This window comes from Lepidochelys olivacea, assembly GCF_965140295.1.
Source record: "Lepidochelys olivacea isolate rLepOli2 genome assembly, chromosome: 3".
Classification (NCBI taxonomy): Eukaryota; Metazoa; Chordata; order Testudines; family Cheloniidae; genus Lepidochelys; species Lepidochelys olivacea.
The window spans coordinates 57,969,872-57,986,562 of record NC_140413.1 but is presented as its reverse complement, the minus strand read 5'-3'; the positions used below and the strand labels follow the sequence as shown (position 1 = coordinate 57,986,562).

General features: G+C 42.3%; 1 protein-coding gene across 1 annotated transcript in view; it reads right to left on the bottom strand.

Moving 5' to 3' along the window:
• Nucleotides 1–13,627, bottom strand: part of KCNQ5 (potassium voltage-gated channel subfamily Q member 5) — a 536,412-nt gene extending 522,785 nt beyond the window's left edge. Inside the window, exon 1 of the mRNA XM_084623334.1 lies at nucleotides 13,207–13,627. Coding sequence (XP_084479460.1) covers nucleotides 13,207–13,568 — 362 coding nt within the window. The 5' untranslated portion in view covers nucleotides 13,569–13,627. The remainder of the gene's footprint in view (nucleotides 1–13,206) is intronic.
• Nucleotides 13,628–16,691: the final 3,064 nt, after the last annotated feature.

Sequence of the window (16,691 nt, the reverse complement as noted above, 5' to 3'; positions counted from 1 at the left end):
CATGCCTTAGAAAGAACTATCTGTTCCATTGTTCCATTTATGGATAAAATGTTATGTAGTAAATAACTTGTAAGATATTTAGTGCACAGTATTTTGGAAACTCTAGGTTCCTTTTGTAACAGTAAATTTAATTATTTTTTAAAAAAATAATAATTTCCCCATTTGTAACCCATTTTGGAAACTCTAGGTTCCTTTTGTAACAGTAAATTTAATTATTTTTTAAAAAAATAATAATTTCCCCATTTGTAACCCATTTTATTTATTGCTGCCTCCTGAAGTAAAAATCTAAAGATACAATCTAAGGTGTATTCTGGCACCTTTTGATTGCCTTTTTAAGAAATGCAGTGGACCTGAAGTTTATGTAGCACAAGTGAAACTGAAATAGGCAGCAATGGATGACACACTGCTGGCAAAAATCCAATCAGAATTTGTTTTAAACTACTTTTGCATACACTCAGAACCCTCAGTAAATCCAAGAATTAAAAAAATGCTTTACCTCACTTATTATATCAGTGGAAGTTTTATTCTGAGTCAGGACTTCAGGATTTAGTCCAATACCAAAAGCCAGTAAATGTCCTTAAGATTTGGCATGCTACTAATACACAGTAAATATCTTTCGATCCAAAAATATATTTACTATTAATATCTGAATCAAACAAACATTAAATCATACTCTTTCAATTGAAATATGCTGCAGAAACCATAATAAAAATGCATGTGCATTAATTTGCTGGTATTCCATATTCTTTTCCATAGCTATGGTCAAGCTATGCCTCCTGCTCAGAAGCTGAGCCACCTGAGAATATCATGTAAAATCACTGGTGTTTTACCATTATGTTCTGTTATTCCTTTTGTAGAATATTTCTCCTTTTTCTAAGTGCTGAAGAAAGGTGCTGGTGATTCAGTAGACAGCACATTTTAATGCCAGTATTAAACAGAGCCACATATTCTTTTTCTGCAAATGCCCAAATAGCTCACTACTCACATAAACCTAAATACACTTACATGCCACCGACAGCCATTTATAAGGCCAAAATAATGCAAACTCCACTATCCTGACATTATTACAACCTTCCAGGATATGAAATACTGTAACGAGAGGTCTACTCGTCACCTCTACCCTGTGATGGGGTGTACTGTTCACTTGGGGCCCTGGAAAGTCACGAGGGTGGTCTCACCAGGAAGCCCTGAGGTTCCAGTCCAGGGTTCTATGAGAGGAGACAAGGGTTAACTGGCAGGGCACAGAAGCAGATGAGGCTCATTAGCCTCTTAGCTATCGAGCATGGCAGTGGTTCTCAACCAGAGGTCTGGGGGGCCACGAGCAGGTTTCAGGGGGTTCACCACACAGGGCCGGCATTAGATTTGCATGGCACACATAAAAGAAAGAGGAAGTTTGTTGCTGGGGGTAGAACAGCCAAGCAGCCATGTTAAGGGAAATCAGATGTCCACAGATGACTTTGTTAAAACTTGAGGAGGGACCACAGACTTCATTTAAAGCCTGTTAAGAGGGGGTTGAAATGTTTCTACTTCTCTTTCATGAAGGATGAAGAAGTTAGAGGAATCTGATTGTAACAAACACAGGAATAGGGGGCATAGGCTATATGATTTATCTTTCCTGAAAAAAAGGAGAAACTCAAGACCTTACATTGTTTTGCCCTGAAACAAGGCAGTTGAGACTCTTGTTTGCATTGACCTTGGTGAGGGGAACCTTGAGATTAGACAGGGTAAGACCTCAAAATAACTTTTCTTTTCTCTTGATTTGCCACAGTTCCTTCAGCTGAATGTCCACACATTCCCATCTCCCTCAGATCGTTCCATAGTGCACTAAATTGGCAATGAAAACACACAATTACATAAACTGTAAATAAAACAAACAAATGGATGTGTGAAACAGATATTCTAAGTCTATATTAATAAGCACAATGTAGTGGTGTTACGATGCAGAACTGGACCAATAGATTGAGCATGCCTTGCCTACAAAAGTTTGTTTGTTGTTGTGTTTTGGGGATTTTTTTAAATAAAAGAATCCCTTCTCATCTATAGGCTAGTTGGGAAAGTGTGTAAAATACAATCTTTGATTTATGGAGACCTGAGTTCCAAATCTATCCTAGGTCACAAGTAAAAAAATATAATCTCTTCTTAATCTATTTCTTACCACCACAGATCTACTATACGGCTTTGAAAAATTGGCAGTGTGCCTCACAGAGGGCAAAAGCTTGAATCTCAACAAAGTAGTAACTCAGAACTGATATGCCTTAGCAGCTCTGTGTGGGCAAATATTGCACAGGATCTAGCCAACTGTGGTTGGCTGTACAGTTCCTTTAAGTCTCTCACTTGCATAAATGTCAGAGTCACCAGGCAAACAGCACCTCTTAGCCCTCCTAATTTCTTTGAGTGTAACTCCTCCTGCTCCAGGCCTTGAGCTGTTCACTCTCTTGGGGTGGAATCAAGTGATTCTCTCACTCTCAATCCAGGCTCTGGTACTAATCACAAGTATCTCAGCAGGTCCAATTTAGTTCGGCACCTGCAGATCACTTTCCTCCAGGAGCAATGACCAGTTGTACGCAGTGACCAAACAACCTTATTAAACCATGTATTGTTTATTTAGCACCAAAGCAAGAAAAATACCTTAAAATAATAAACAGGCTATATGGATTGCTAGGCTTCCTTGAGGATTACCATCCCCTGGAATTTTGGGAAGGCCCCAGCTGCTTCAGACACTCCTCCAGGACCTGTGTCTGCGTCCTTGTCAGTCTGTTCTCCACAGAACAGCTTGCTGACAACTTCCCCCACCTCCCTTGATCTGTGGGAATCCAGTCTTAGAAGGTCAGGTGACAGCAGCAGTTAAAAGGTCATTTTACCATCTAGGCCCATCCAGACAACTTGCTCTTTCGGGTTCAGATCTTGCTTCCATCATCCATACCTTTGTCTCTTCAAGGTTTGATTATTACAATACATTCCACATGGGGCTACATCTTGAATCAATTTGGAAGCTGGAACTGGTGCAGAAAGGCGGCCACCCACTTGGTAAGCAGGGCATCCTGCAGAGAGCACATGTTCTAAGGGCAGGCTGTAAAGCTTATTTGTTTAATCTAGACTTTGAGGAAAATCTAAGGAGGCTGAAGTGCAGGCAGATACATAGGGATGTTAGTATTTGGTTACAGGCTGCTGCTCAATAGAACCGGTAAGTTGACTGTATGGCATATTATATTGCATTTTGGTTTTGTAATTTCAAATGACCAGCAAGCCACTTAGATCATGTGAATGGGTGGTATTTTATTATTTATTCTAACTTGAAATAAAATTAAATGAATGAATAAATATCCATCTTATTGCAAACAAAAACTTTAAGCTTTTTTTTTTCTGGTAGGGCTGGAAGAGAGATATTTGTGCATTTACTTCTCCTTAGTGGTGCTCGGATACCATAGTGATCTGTGACTTTAAAAAAACCTACAGAAGTTAAAATTAAGGTACTAGAAGAATTTAGATTTGGACTAGTAGTTCTGACTATCTGACTTAGGCAGGGAACTTACCAAACTATCTTATCTAACCCATTAGTACTCTAGTTTGAGTATTTGAACTGTATAATTGCCATCTTTTTCATTCTCTTGAACCAGGAAAGAATGTTTCCCTCTTGCTTTCATCATCTGTGAGAATCAGCACTGATGTGTTGATACAATATGACATCAAGTATGGTTACACTAAAGTCATTAAAAGACAATGAAAGCCTTGAAATCGAAATTTTCATGTCTTTACGTTTCAAACTGGTTTCAGAGTAGCAGCCGTGTTAGTCTGTATCTGCAAAAAGAAAAAGGAGGACTTGTGGCACCTTAGAGACTAACAAATTTATTTGAGCATAAGCTTTCGTGAGCTACAGCTCGGAAGTGAGCTGTAGCTCACGAAAGCTTATGCTCAAATAAATTTGTTAGTCTCTAAGGTGCCACAAGTCCTCCTTTTCTTATTTCAGACTGGGTATCACAAGATGATGTGCTTGATCAGGCAGATGATGGATACCATAGAAAACAGGAGAATCCTGCCTGAATTGTAAAGGTGGGCAGGTACAGAACTGCCTTTCTTCTTTCTAATGGGATGAAGAGCGTGATTCATTTGTTAATTTTTACTCCATACGAGCTTTGAAAAAAGGCTGTCTTGTAATTATTCGTTATAGAACATTGTAAAGTGTGTGTAAAATCACAACAAAACTAACTTAAAAAGAATCTATAGGTGCTCAGCACCTCTGAAAATCATGTAATCGTTTAGAAAAGCATTTAGGTAACATGTTGAAGTCCTTATTCAAGAATGCACTTACAGATATGCTTAAGTGTTTTACTGAATAAGGGCCTACTAGGAGTATCCAAATATGAATTTAGGTTCTAACTTAGGCACCAAGTTTAAAAATGTTGGCCATACTGTACTCAGGCAGTTAGCACCAGCAAATAGTCAACCTCTTATGAGAAAGCTGACAAAATTGCTTGACCATACATCTAATCTGTGAGAGAACCTCTGGACTGCCAGTTAAGGAAGTTAAGAAGCTTGTTCTGACCTCAGCTAGGCAACTGCTTTATGATCATTTTGCAATTGACGAAGGAACTCTGGCTTAGGTGCTGAATTTGCTTTCTTAACTGAACCGTGGTGGTAATCCCATAGGCAATCTATATTTCTTATCGGATAGGTTATCTAGACAGACATACTAGCATTAATACTCAAGAAAATAATATGGAGAATCAGTTTGTTGCTTATTTCAATCACCTGCACAAGTGAAAGATTTCCCCTCTGAAAAGTAAAGATTTGATATTGTAAAGAGAGACGTTTGTCTTGTTTAGAAAAATGGGATACTGAAACTGGGTCTGCTGTATTTATATGGTATAGGTTTGCCATTAGATAATATTGGGGGTTTTTAAAGCTCAGCTCTTTTACCCACATATGAAGGGCCCAGTTCTGTTCCCATTAATAGCAAAACTCCCTTAATTTCAGTGGAGCAGAATCAGGCCCCAAACCTACAGTAATGGAAACATGAACCTGAGTAAAATCAGGACATGATTAAACTTTAGGCATCTAGTATATCTCCCGTCTTAGTCAGGGGTCACTAAAATACAGCAAGATACTACCCATTAAGCCCCAGAGAGCTAATATTTGAAGATTTATTGTGACACTTTGGTGGCTTATATTATTTAAAAGGAAATTACTCGGCTTGTTTTCAATGTGTTTGTTTATAAAAAACAAGGTATGTTACTTACTTTAATAATAAACTAAGTATCTTCATTATAGTGACATTCTTGTGGAAAAATTCACTGACTTCATATATACTAGAAAATATATTAATTACGATTAGTATTATTAAAGCAAATACTGAGTGCAGTAATGATTGAATATTGAACATAAAATGCCACCAATTTAATTATGTTAGACATAATTCTCATTGCATTACTATTGGAAAAAATAATACTTAATTCAGATCCAAAACAACAACAGTAATTTAATGCTGATGCATATTAATAAACTAGTCCTATTTTTCCACTGTTAGGTTGAAGGTACACCAGGACATAGTGATAATCCTGTTCAAATAATCCTATTCAAATAGAGGATTTACATTTCCAGTATATTTATCCTATTAAAAATTGTTTTTAAGCTCAAAGAATTACAAAACTGATCAGTCAAAATGTGTCACACAAATGCTGTCCCATAACTGAGCCAAAACCTCTCTGGCCTCTGCAGCCACCACAGCTGCTCCTTCTTCCAAGCTGTAATCAGCATCCCATGCTACACTAGGCATTTATGGCTGTCCTTTCTCATGGATCATATATTTCATTCCACCCAGCCTTTACCAAATACAGCATTTGGAATCTTAGGAAATATTGAGCTTTCTTGATATAAGAGACCTCATGTGGGTGTGGGTTTTTCTCTGGCGGATTGGATGTCAGAGATAAATTTTAAGAAGCCCAGATTCTTTCATAAACAGGGAGACAAAAAGAGGGCACATCATGCTCAAAATTCACACATTAAGAAAAATGGACCTAGGATTGACCAGAGGAAAATGGAGGTGGGACTCCTTGCAACACAATGCCAATGTATACTTTCACAGAGGGTATCGGGGGTGGGGGGAGGAGAAGGACTCCTCCTGGCAAAATAGTAATCATAAGATAAGGCCTGACCCACTTCTCAGTAAATGGAGATGGGAGACAGACTGTACTTCCAGGCATTACCTTCACTTTAAAAATCTATTCCAAACAATGGCCCAGAACACTGTCTTTTCTCCTGCGGTCATGCAGGGTTCATAATTCCTTCAGGGTACACACCCATGTGAGGGAACAAACAGGATGCAGCTCATCTGCAGTCTTTCAGGTCCAGGACTCTCAGTAACTCTTTCCTGAGGAATGTTTTTTGTTCTTTTTTTTCCCTACAGGGTGGGGAGAAGTTCTGCTTTTTGTGGCAACCCAGTGTTTCCCCTGGATAGATCATCTGCTGTGGAGCCAGCATCTGCAGCCTTATGGAGCTTACATAGCTCATAGAGCTGAATATATAACATGTGGGATCGGGCCCAAACTAAGCTGGATCAGGCCCAAAGAGACTGAATGAAGGCAAGTGAAAGTCACTTGTATTTATTCTCTGGATGTGTAAGTAATAAGAACATTCATCACATAACATCTTGAAAATTCCAGAATCTTCAGTAGCTCTCCAGCAAAAGTGTTGCCCATGGAACACCATAGGGGAGAGGGGGAATGAAGCATTGTTGTCTGCTCCTTCTCTTCCACCATCATAGGTAATAAATGATACAAAGGCAATTTTTAATTGCTGTGGTATTGCTGTTGGTGTGCCACTGTTTAAGTTGGATGAATACATCCTAGTACTGAAAATAAATTTGCCCAGGTATGTGCATTCATGCTTATGTATAGTTTGTTCCCAGCACAATATATCCACGGCAGATTTATGCTGAAATGCCTCTACGTTTTTATTGTTATATAGAAGGAAAAAAAAATCTGTCTTGTATTTAGCTGAAAGTTATATGACAGGTCATAGAGATTCCATTGTTTTCCTCCTCAGGACCCAATAGAATTGAGTTTTGCATAAATTTGCATTGCTTTACAAATGCAAACCCTGATCCTGGAAGTGGACTGAAACAAGCTCCAGAGGATTGCCACATATGTTCATTGTATGCCCTGAAGTACACCTCTGATTGCTGATACAACAATATTTGTATCACTTTAACATAAGGCAACACCACAGTTAATCCAAACACTGTGCCTCCCTAGAGCCTTCAAAATCAGAAAAAAGGAAACGAGAACTCCAACAAGTAAAACAGAAATGAGAAGGGGAGAAAAAGAAATAAAATGCTATTTACCAGATTTTGTGACTAGTTCATCAGAGAAATGATACAGCCAAAGAGTTGGAGAAGTGCATAATGTCTAATTCCAAAACATATTAGGCCATATCATGCCATCAGTGTATAATCAGAATGGGGAGTTCTGCCTAAATATCAATGGCATGATATTTGACATTTGATCAATGTCATTAGCTACAGAAATCACTACTCAATAGACATCTGAGAAAAATATTCAAACAACAAACATGTTTGGAGAACAAAGCTTGAAGAACAGAATTCCTGGTAAAATTATCACTCGCCAGAAATGGGGGGTTCACGGTGTAGGAGGGGATTCGGGGCTGGGGGGTTGGGGTGTGGGTTCCAAGAGGGAGTTTGGGTGCAAGAGGGGGCCCAAGGCTGGGGTAGGGGGTGCGGTGCAGGCTCTGTGAGGGAGTGGATTGTGGGCTCCAGGAGGGAGTTTGGGTGCAGGAAGGGGCTCAAGGCTGGGATACAGGCTTAGGGCATGGGAGGGGGTTCAGGGTGCAGACTCCAGTTGGCGCTTACCTCAGGCAACTCCTGGGAAGCGGCTAGCATGTTCCTCTGACTTCTAGGCACAGGGACAGCCACGGGGGCTCTGTGTGCTGCCCCCGTAGCTCCCATTGGCCATGGTTCCTGGCCACTGGGAGCTGCAGAGCTGGCACCTGGGGAGGGGGCAGCGTGTGGATTCCCTATGGCCGCCCCTATGCCTAGGAGCAGGAGGGACATGTCACTGCTACTGGGAGCCGCGCGGAGCCAGGTAGGGAGCCTGCCAGCCCTGTGCCAACCAGACTTTCAATGGCCCGGTCAGCTGTGCTGACCGGAGCCGCCAGGGTCCCTTTTCGACCAGGTGTTCCGGAAAAAAAAAATGGACACCTGGCAACCCTACTGCCATATCACAAGCAAGTTGAGATGCAAATATTCCATTTCTTATGAACAGATTAAACAATGTTAACAAATTAAAAAATATACACAAATAATTTTATCATACCCATAATTATATCAAAGGGCAAAGCTTCCCCCCCCCCACTCCAGCTGCTCATCAGAAAGACAACTAAACACAAACACACACACACACACACTCTTACACTTCTGAAATTCATAGAGAGATTATGGAGAGATTTCCAAATATTTCTGGTAAAGACATTCAGATATGTAACTCATATATAAAAATAGATATAGGAAATGTTCTCAGAAGGCACAAATTACATTTAGGCACTCATTTACTTTCAATGGCAGTTAGGAGCTTTTGAAAAATCTCCCCCACAGTAACTTCATGTGTTGGATTATATTTATTGTCGCTGATAATCATTAAATCAGTACTCAATAGTCGCCTTAACAAAAACAAGCAGATAATATGTTATGAAGACAGGTTTGAGCAATATTCAGCTTTAATGTTGGAAGCACTTACAGTAGTGTACCACGCAAACAACAGTTCACTGTATTTCTACACAAACGGATACAAAAAAAAAGAATCAGCATTTTAGGGGCTCTCTGAGAAAACACTTTTAGAAAAGTTAGTATTGTTAATGTATTTGCATGTTAAATATTAGCACGAACACAAATGACTAGGTGGCGTGATATGAAGATTTTACCAGCATGAGTTTACGAGGCCAGCCTCGTTACTCACAATTGGTATTGGACATTCTGATTTTATCCGTGTTCATATCTGAACTATTCCTAAACCATTAAGAGTTGAAGATTAGGGAAAATTGCCTTTCGAATGGCCCAGACTTACAATACAGATTTTACCTAGAACTTCTATGTCATGAAGTACCAATAAAATGCACACAGGTAATATGTAAGTAAAGGAACATGTAATTTGTGGGTCTGATCTGGCAAACCCTTACTACCCACTATAATCCTATTTAAGTGACTGTCTCTGCCCAATAACAAACACTAAATCCAGAGGTCACAGGATGGTACCCTTTCTGTGTAAAATTACAAAACTCTAGGAATGAAACACAAATAACCAAACTCATTGATTTCTAAAATTTAACTTACTATACCTGTTCCTCAATGGCTAGCTCCCCTTACTCTTTTATTTACAATGGCAAAAGTTTTTCCATTTTGAATAAATTGGACAATATTACAGATTAAACCCAGATCTAAAGTCCTTCTGCATGGAAAAACTCCATTAAAGTTCCACTCCAGGACTGGTTGCTGATTAGATAATGCCACTTATAAACACTGCAACTCCCCACCCCAACCAACCAAACTTCGAATTCTAAAAATTAAGAAAACCAAAAAATTTGGGGGAGGAAATAAAATTTGTGATTATGTCATCTTGCAGATCAGAGTGATATTTACATCCAGTGTTATATTCTCATGAAAATAAGGTTTAACAATTTATAGCCCCTAACTATAAGAGCAATAATAGACTCTGTGGTAATGTAGATATGCATTAACAAAGCTCAGAAATGGCATCTCAACAAGTAAATAACTTGATTGTTACACATTTTTTTCAAAAGATTTGTCATTTTTAACATTACAATATCTGTGTAGAAAATTTGCCAAGATGAAGTTATGTTCAATCAGATGGTTGCAAAAGATGCATCTGAAACACTGAAAATTGTATATATTCTTTAAATTGTATATATTCTTTTAATCTCAATAGATAAAAATAATTTATAAAGAAAAAATGCATCCAAAGTAATGAGCTCTTTGCCAAATTTTCACCCAATGGAGCTTCAAATGGCCAAGTTAAAAAGCTCATTAAAATGGGAGTGAAAATAGAAACACTGACAAATCCTTGAACAAGTGGTACTACTAGGTGTACTATACACTACTATAGTACAATAGTGTTTCCAAAATGCTTCACACAGCTTTGATCAGATAAAAAGATACTTTGTTGGCATTTCCAGTTGCCAGAATTGCCATTTGTAATTAAAAACTAAAATTGGCACTCATTCTATGCAGGCAATTATCTAAAGGTATCTGGCAATATTCCTTGTTTACAGTGTTGCTGTGTCATGACTTCACTCAGTTTGGAAATTCATTTTTTTATAGGTTTAATACTGTGAACTTTACTTTAATCTTGGATTTTATTTAATAATTATCATTATGCTACCAAATTAAACAGAAGAGTCTCAAAGTAAGATTTCTTGGTATTTACATGATGACTGCAATAAGAAGTGTCCTAACAAGTGATTTTCAGAGTATTGGTAAAGTACGGTCTATGCCACAATATGTCCTAGGGTAAGAGATTCCTATTAAAAACACAAATAGCAAAGTGTACACAATAAATGAACAAAAATAACAAAAGTTCAGTCTACCACAGTCGATTTTCATAATGAACCATTTAGAGGGGAATAAGTAGTTCTACTTAGTTGACAGCAATCTTTCACTAAATGAAATGTCACTTCAGACCTGTTTCTGTTGTTTTTTGTCGACAGCAATTTTGGTCTACTAAGTAAATCTATCCCTGAAGTACCTCATTAATCACAGTGCAGTGGTTCTTGGCAAGATACTCTATATGGCTATAAAAACTGTTATTAAAGAAGGATTTGGGGATTCCCATGCTGGTGTGATACAAAGCATTACTTGATCATAGGTTACCAAAGACAGCTTTTAACAAATAGTTGCTTTATTACTGAAAGTGTTACAACTGACATTTGCTTACTATACGTAATCATCTTTTCAATGAAATTCCTGGAACTATCATTCAAAGAATAGTAACCTTGCATGTGCTCTATCCTGTGCAGTATGTTAGTTTTCTATGATTAAAGATAGTGACCCACGCTCACACACAATTTATAATATCAAAGATAAATTTTCTGTACTTTTTCAAATGTAAAGTACAATATTTTAAGAAAAACATTTCTTTGACTAGTCTTAACATCAGTCATAGTTCATCTGGTTTACTGCAGCTTTCTGGGGTTAGGACTATGGTGTATTGCAACGACTTCTTCACAAACTCTGTCTTTAGACTGAATGATCTTTGGTGTAGGGAAATGTATTTGGATGCAGACAGAATACATAATAATAAAAGAGAACTAATATTGAACTAATTTGTTTTGGAAACCCTGGGGATACTTTAAAGGGGTTGCTTAAGGTAGGGTTTTAAAGCCTACATCACATAAGCAACACCCTGTCTTAAGGAGCCAATTCAAGATACACCTGAATTCTCTTTGGAGGATAACATCTAGAATCACAAGAAACATTTTAGTCACATCCTCTACTAAACCCATGTACACTGCACACACATCCAAAAGAGAAGAGTAACTTACTAGTACAAGTTGAAATGACATTAACATTCAAGAGACAACATAAATTAAGACTACATAACAAGATAACAATTTACTAAGTGCTTCCTAAATAATGCCCAACTATATGAGAAATAGTAAGGAACTTCTTGGAAGTCTCAGAGTAATTTATCATGATCATTACTAAAAGGAATTAGTTTGGAATTAATCCTAAACATTGAATATTTCAATAAAAATATAACAGTAACACTATGTCCATTAACTACTGCTGCTATGGAACTCAACTGGAAATACATGTGCAATTTGCATGAATACTAAATGAGTTCATAATGATCAAAGCGATTATTTATAATACCTAATGAATTCATAATGATGGAAACAACGCACTGCAGGATGCAAATGAGAAAATGGGCAATAATAATTAAATGGAGTAAACATCTTAAACTACATCAGTCCTGGTTTGTAAGAAGCAAAAACTTGGATATTTAAGTGCAGGGGTAATATTAAAGAGAACTGACTAGAACCTAGTTCATGCGTAGCTCATGAACCATCTCTGCATCCTGGCCTTTTACAATCGCCCCACTGTCCTTTTCAAGTTATTGCAGCCAAGAATTCCAATTCCCAAGCAACAGATACAACCGCATCTGCAAGCAGATGCTCGGTGCTTCCTACCTCTAACATGAACAGACACCTGCAAACTTACACTTCAGAACAGATCGAAAACGGTCGAAAAGCTGTGCACCAACACTCTGCCCTCTTTCCCTCCCTTAGCTCTGCTTTTTGTTTAGTTCTGGAAAGAAGCACTTATAAAAGTGTCTAAAAATAACCAACGGGACGAAACTGTAGTAAGAGCCTGGCTGCACGAGCGAGTGAACGGACGCGGTGGGAAAACAGTATTAAAACCCTTTCAGCAGGGGAAGGATTTAAAGGCCCGAAGGGGAAAGTCCACATTTGCTTCCAATCAATTCCTCGTTGGGCATTTTCCGCTTCATGGTCAGGTCTAGGCTGCCTCTCTTTTCCCACCTTCCCATAGCGCCACGAGCGAGCCCAGATCAGCCTTTGCCTGCTGGCTGCCGGGGCCAACCGTCGGAGTGACAAAGAGCCATGCGGCTGGCCCGGGCAGCCCTGCCCCAGCACAGTCCCTTGCAGAACTGACCGCCAACGCGCGGGCCTTTCCCCGAGGGCTACGCGCTTCCCCCGGCACAGCAGAGCTCCCCGTCTCCCATGGCAGTGGCTCCCTTTGCCGGTTGCTGTCACAGCGTTTAAACGGAGTGGCGAGCTGGGGTGGGGGGGGGGGCGGTTGCAGCGTGCACAGACCACCCCAAACGCTGACGTTTCTGAGTCACTTTTTGGCGGGTTTTTGGGGAGCGCCACTCCCTCTCTCCCGCCCTCCACTGGGGGCTGTCACCGGCCGACAAGCCCCGCTCCCCAACCTGGACTTTCCCCCGCTTTGCCTCCCACCCCTGGAGAAGCGCTGCAGGCGAGCCACAGCCGTGCGCTTCCCTCCGCGCTCCTGGAAGATGCTCAAGGAGCCGGGGCGGGGCCGTGCCACCGCTCATGCCTCCTCGCTGCTGCGCGCCTCGCCCCACAGCCCCTGCCCGGGCGAGCAGGCGCCGGGCTGGCGGGGACAGGTGCGGGCCGGCGGCGGGGGGGGGCAGTACTCACACGAACGCGTGGTAGATGAACGCCCAGCTGCGGGGTCTCTCCAGCACGTTGTACAGATAGTTTTGCAGCCTCCGGTACTTGACGTTCCTCCGGCAGCTCTGGCTGCTGTTGTACGACAGCGGCTTCCCCAGCAGACTCATCCGGGCTCCCCCTGGCTTTCCTCGCCGGTTCTCCCGCGAGCCGCCGCGGCCGATGGCGCCGCCGGTGCCCAGCAGGAGCAAGCCGTCCCCTCTGGGTGCCGAGTTCAGGAGCACCCTGCTGCGGCCGGACTCCACATCCTTCATGCCGCTGCCCGCGCGGCTGCTCTTCAGCCAGAGCCCGGCGGAGCTGCCCTCGTCTCCTCCGCTGTGCTTGTGGGGCATGGCATCACCACGGGCGCTGAGAGCGGGGCAAGAGCAGCACCGGAACAGGGCCCGGGCAGCCGCCGTGCGCTCAGCTTCCCCAGGGGCGGGAGGGAAGCGGCCTGCGGAGCAGGGGAGAAGGCAGAAGTGAGAGAGGGGCACAGTGTCCAAACGATTCCCCCGGAGGAGGGAAACAAAGCGGAGCGGGCAAGGGGGAGCCGTGTGGGCCACTTTGATCGAGCAGGGTCCTTTCTCCTGAGCTTCTGGCAGGAAAGGAGCCCAGCGGTCCCCAAACACCCCGACTCGCCCCTCGGGTCCCCCAGACAAAGGGTGGGACTCCTGAGCAGCTCCCCAAGCCTGGTGGTGCCCGCACCTTCCCGTGAAAGGCAGGAGTGGCTTCCTCGGCCCCTTCAGCCTTCTTTAAAAAAAACCACAACAACTTTGAAATAACATGGTCTCTCAGCGAGCGAGCCGGCCAACAGGGGATCAAGCCGTGAAGGGGAAATGCATCTCTTGGGAGAAGCTCTCTTAGTTTATTAGGATGTAGGGAAGGGAGGAAAAAATATAAAGCCAGGGCAGCTTTAGGGGGGAATTAACGTAGAAGGCGCCTGTCCTTGGCTTGGCCAGTACATTTTGCTCTGACGGGCACCTCAGTCGACCTAACAAGCTGTTGCTCTAATTTCAAATGCATGAGAAAGTCAGCAAGTAATTGTACATCCCTTGAAAAAAATGCTCCAAAGTGTGACCACTTTTCAATGGTAACCACCACCATGCCCGGGCAATGACAGTGGCGATGAAAACAGCAAACGGCTGATTACACGCAGCTCCTGGAGATTATACACATTGTCGGGAAATGTCCATTTAAATCCGCGAAAGTAATAAAACGGTTGAAGTCTCACTAGCGGCAGCTCCTGTGAGACTATGGAGGAGAGAGCTGTCAGCTGGAGCAGCCTCCCTTCGTAGGTACCCAACAGCTTTTCAGATTTCCCTCCTCCGCCCAACCGTATAGCGTGGCACGATGTGTACAGTAAACAGCTACACAAACAGAAATGTGCATCAGGTTTGAAGTCTCAAATAATCCCCCACGTTGCAGATCCTAATAAACGGCCCTGGCGGGTCCTCGTTGATTGGGGCGCTGGGCATTAACAAAGAGGGAAGAGATTCAATCCAAGCCCAAAGGGAAAGAAAGTCCTTCTCTCTCGTGCGGGCAAACTCCCAGCAAGTGCCAGGGATTCGCACCCGCGAAGGAAAGGATGGTCAGTCAGCAGGCGAAGATATTGCTGGGCGGCGCTTGGCGTCCGAGCGGAACGGAAGAAAACAAAGCTGCCCCTTGCTGAGGGTGGGCGTTTGGCTCCTGGCCTCTCCCAGCGCATCAAGGTGAGTGTGCAGAAAACCACACCCGCAGCTACCCCGCGTCCCTCTCCTCTGAGGCGCGCCACTCACACCGAGGCAGGCGGCTGCGCAAGCGGGATGTATCTAATTATTATTTATTAGCTGTGCTCTCGGCGGCAGCGCCCGCGGCTCCCTCCGGAGCTGTCTCTTGCGGGAGCGTCTCTCGCCCAGACATACACACGCGCGCTCTGGGGAAGGGCTGAAGCAACGTGCGCTCGGCAGGAGCCCCACGTGACTCCCCCCCCCAGCACTCCACCGCCACCCACCCTCTTGAACACACCGGCCGGCCGGCGAGGAGAGTCGCTCCGGGCGGGCGGGCGGCCACCTGACCCCGGCCGCCACAACTCGCCCAGGGCGAGAGAAGTGGGGAATCCGCACGCCGAGAGGGGTCAGGGCTGGTCATCCTGGCTACACGCTAGATCAGCGTGGATTTGCAAGAGCCCCAGGGCACTGCTTGGCCTCTCTCTCTCTACAGCAGCACATGTATTGCTGTAGTAAACCAGAAGACATTACTCATTTCCTCTTAACCCGAGCCTGCTGCTGCTTTGCATACTGCAGCTAAAACTCATCAGCGTATCCATTTCCTAAAGTCAACTGTCCACCGCCCGCCCTCCACACACGCAGGCTGTTTTGAAAATAAATAGTTCCCAAAAGGGCACCGTGACACGTGCCTTAAGAATGGGCACAGGGCTTTCTGCCTACTTCCAGTCTAACTGGAGCCGCCTCTGGCTTACAGTGCTTCCACCCCTTTAGCGTTTAGTTAAGTCTCAAACCTGTTCAAATCCTTAACCTCCATAACCTTCTTTTAGTGCTTTGATTGGCACTTTGTTCATGTCACTGACTATTAATTGCGATAGTTGTGTTGATTTTCTGCTTGTGGGACTGTTCTGTTAACTCTGTATTAAGAAAAATGCTAACAAAAATAAGTTCATGCATTCCCGTGTAAGTCTCGCTCCTAAATTAAGAAATGTTTAATCAAGCGTCTCCTGAAAGCAGTCTCTCTGGAGTCTAATTGTTTAGGGCTAATTTTCAAACTAGTTTGGGAACTCTAAAATTAGGCCCTTACTGACTTGTTCCCCATACTGTTAAAGCCTATGTGCATGTGAGAACAATTAACTAATGTCAAAGCAATTAAAAGATCATTGAGGGATTGCTCCTGCAGTCTTTACTTAAGCAAACCTTCTGTTAAAAGGTATTAGTTATGACCAGCTTCCTTGGATGTTACCTTACTTTTCTAAAGAAGATGCAGCATATTAAACAAATCATTTCACATGTGCAGGATAAAATAACAGGAAGCTAGACAGAGCATTTATGCTCTGCACCATCACATTAATTATAAAGCAGGTGGGGCTTGATTACTTGTCCACTAGGTATTGTGGTGTTTTGCAATAAGTGTAGTTTAGTAATTAATATGAAAAACTAATTCATACTGAGATAATGAAAAACTTCTGCTGTCTATTACAACCAGGAAACTCAGATACTGATATTTCAAGAATACAGTTGTTTTCAGTTGATCAAATATTTCAAAGAAAATCAAAATGTAAGATCTAGGAGGCCAGTTTAAAGTTTGAGCGTTTGGGGTTGTTGTTTTTTTAACTGTTTAGAAGATTACAGCAAAATGGATGCTAAAATAAATTATGAGAAATTTAAGGTTAAAGTTAAGAACAGGCAACTAACAAATATTTTATTTAGTGTTACAAAATGTCTCCAAAGCTCTTTAATCAGAGAACTTGATCTGCTTCATTTCTTCAC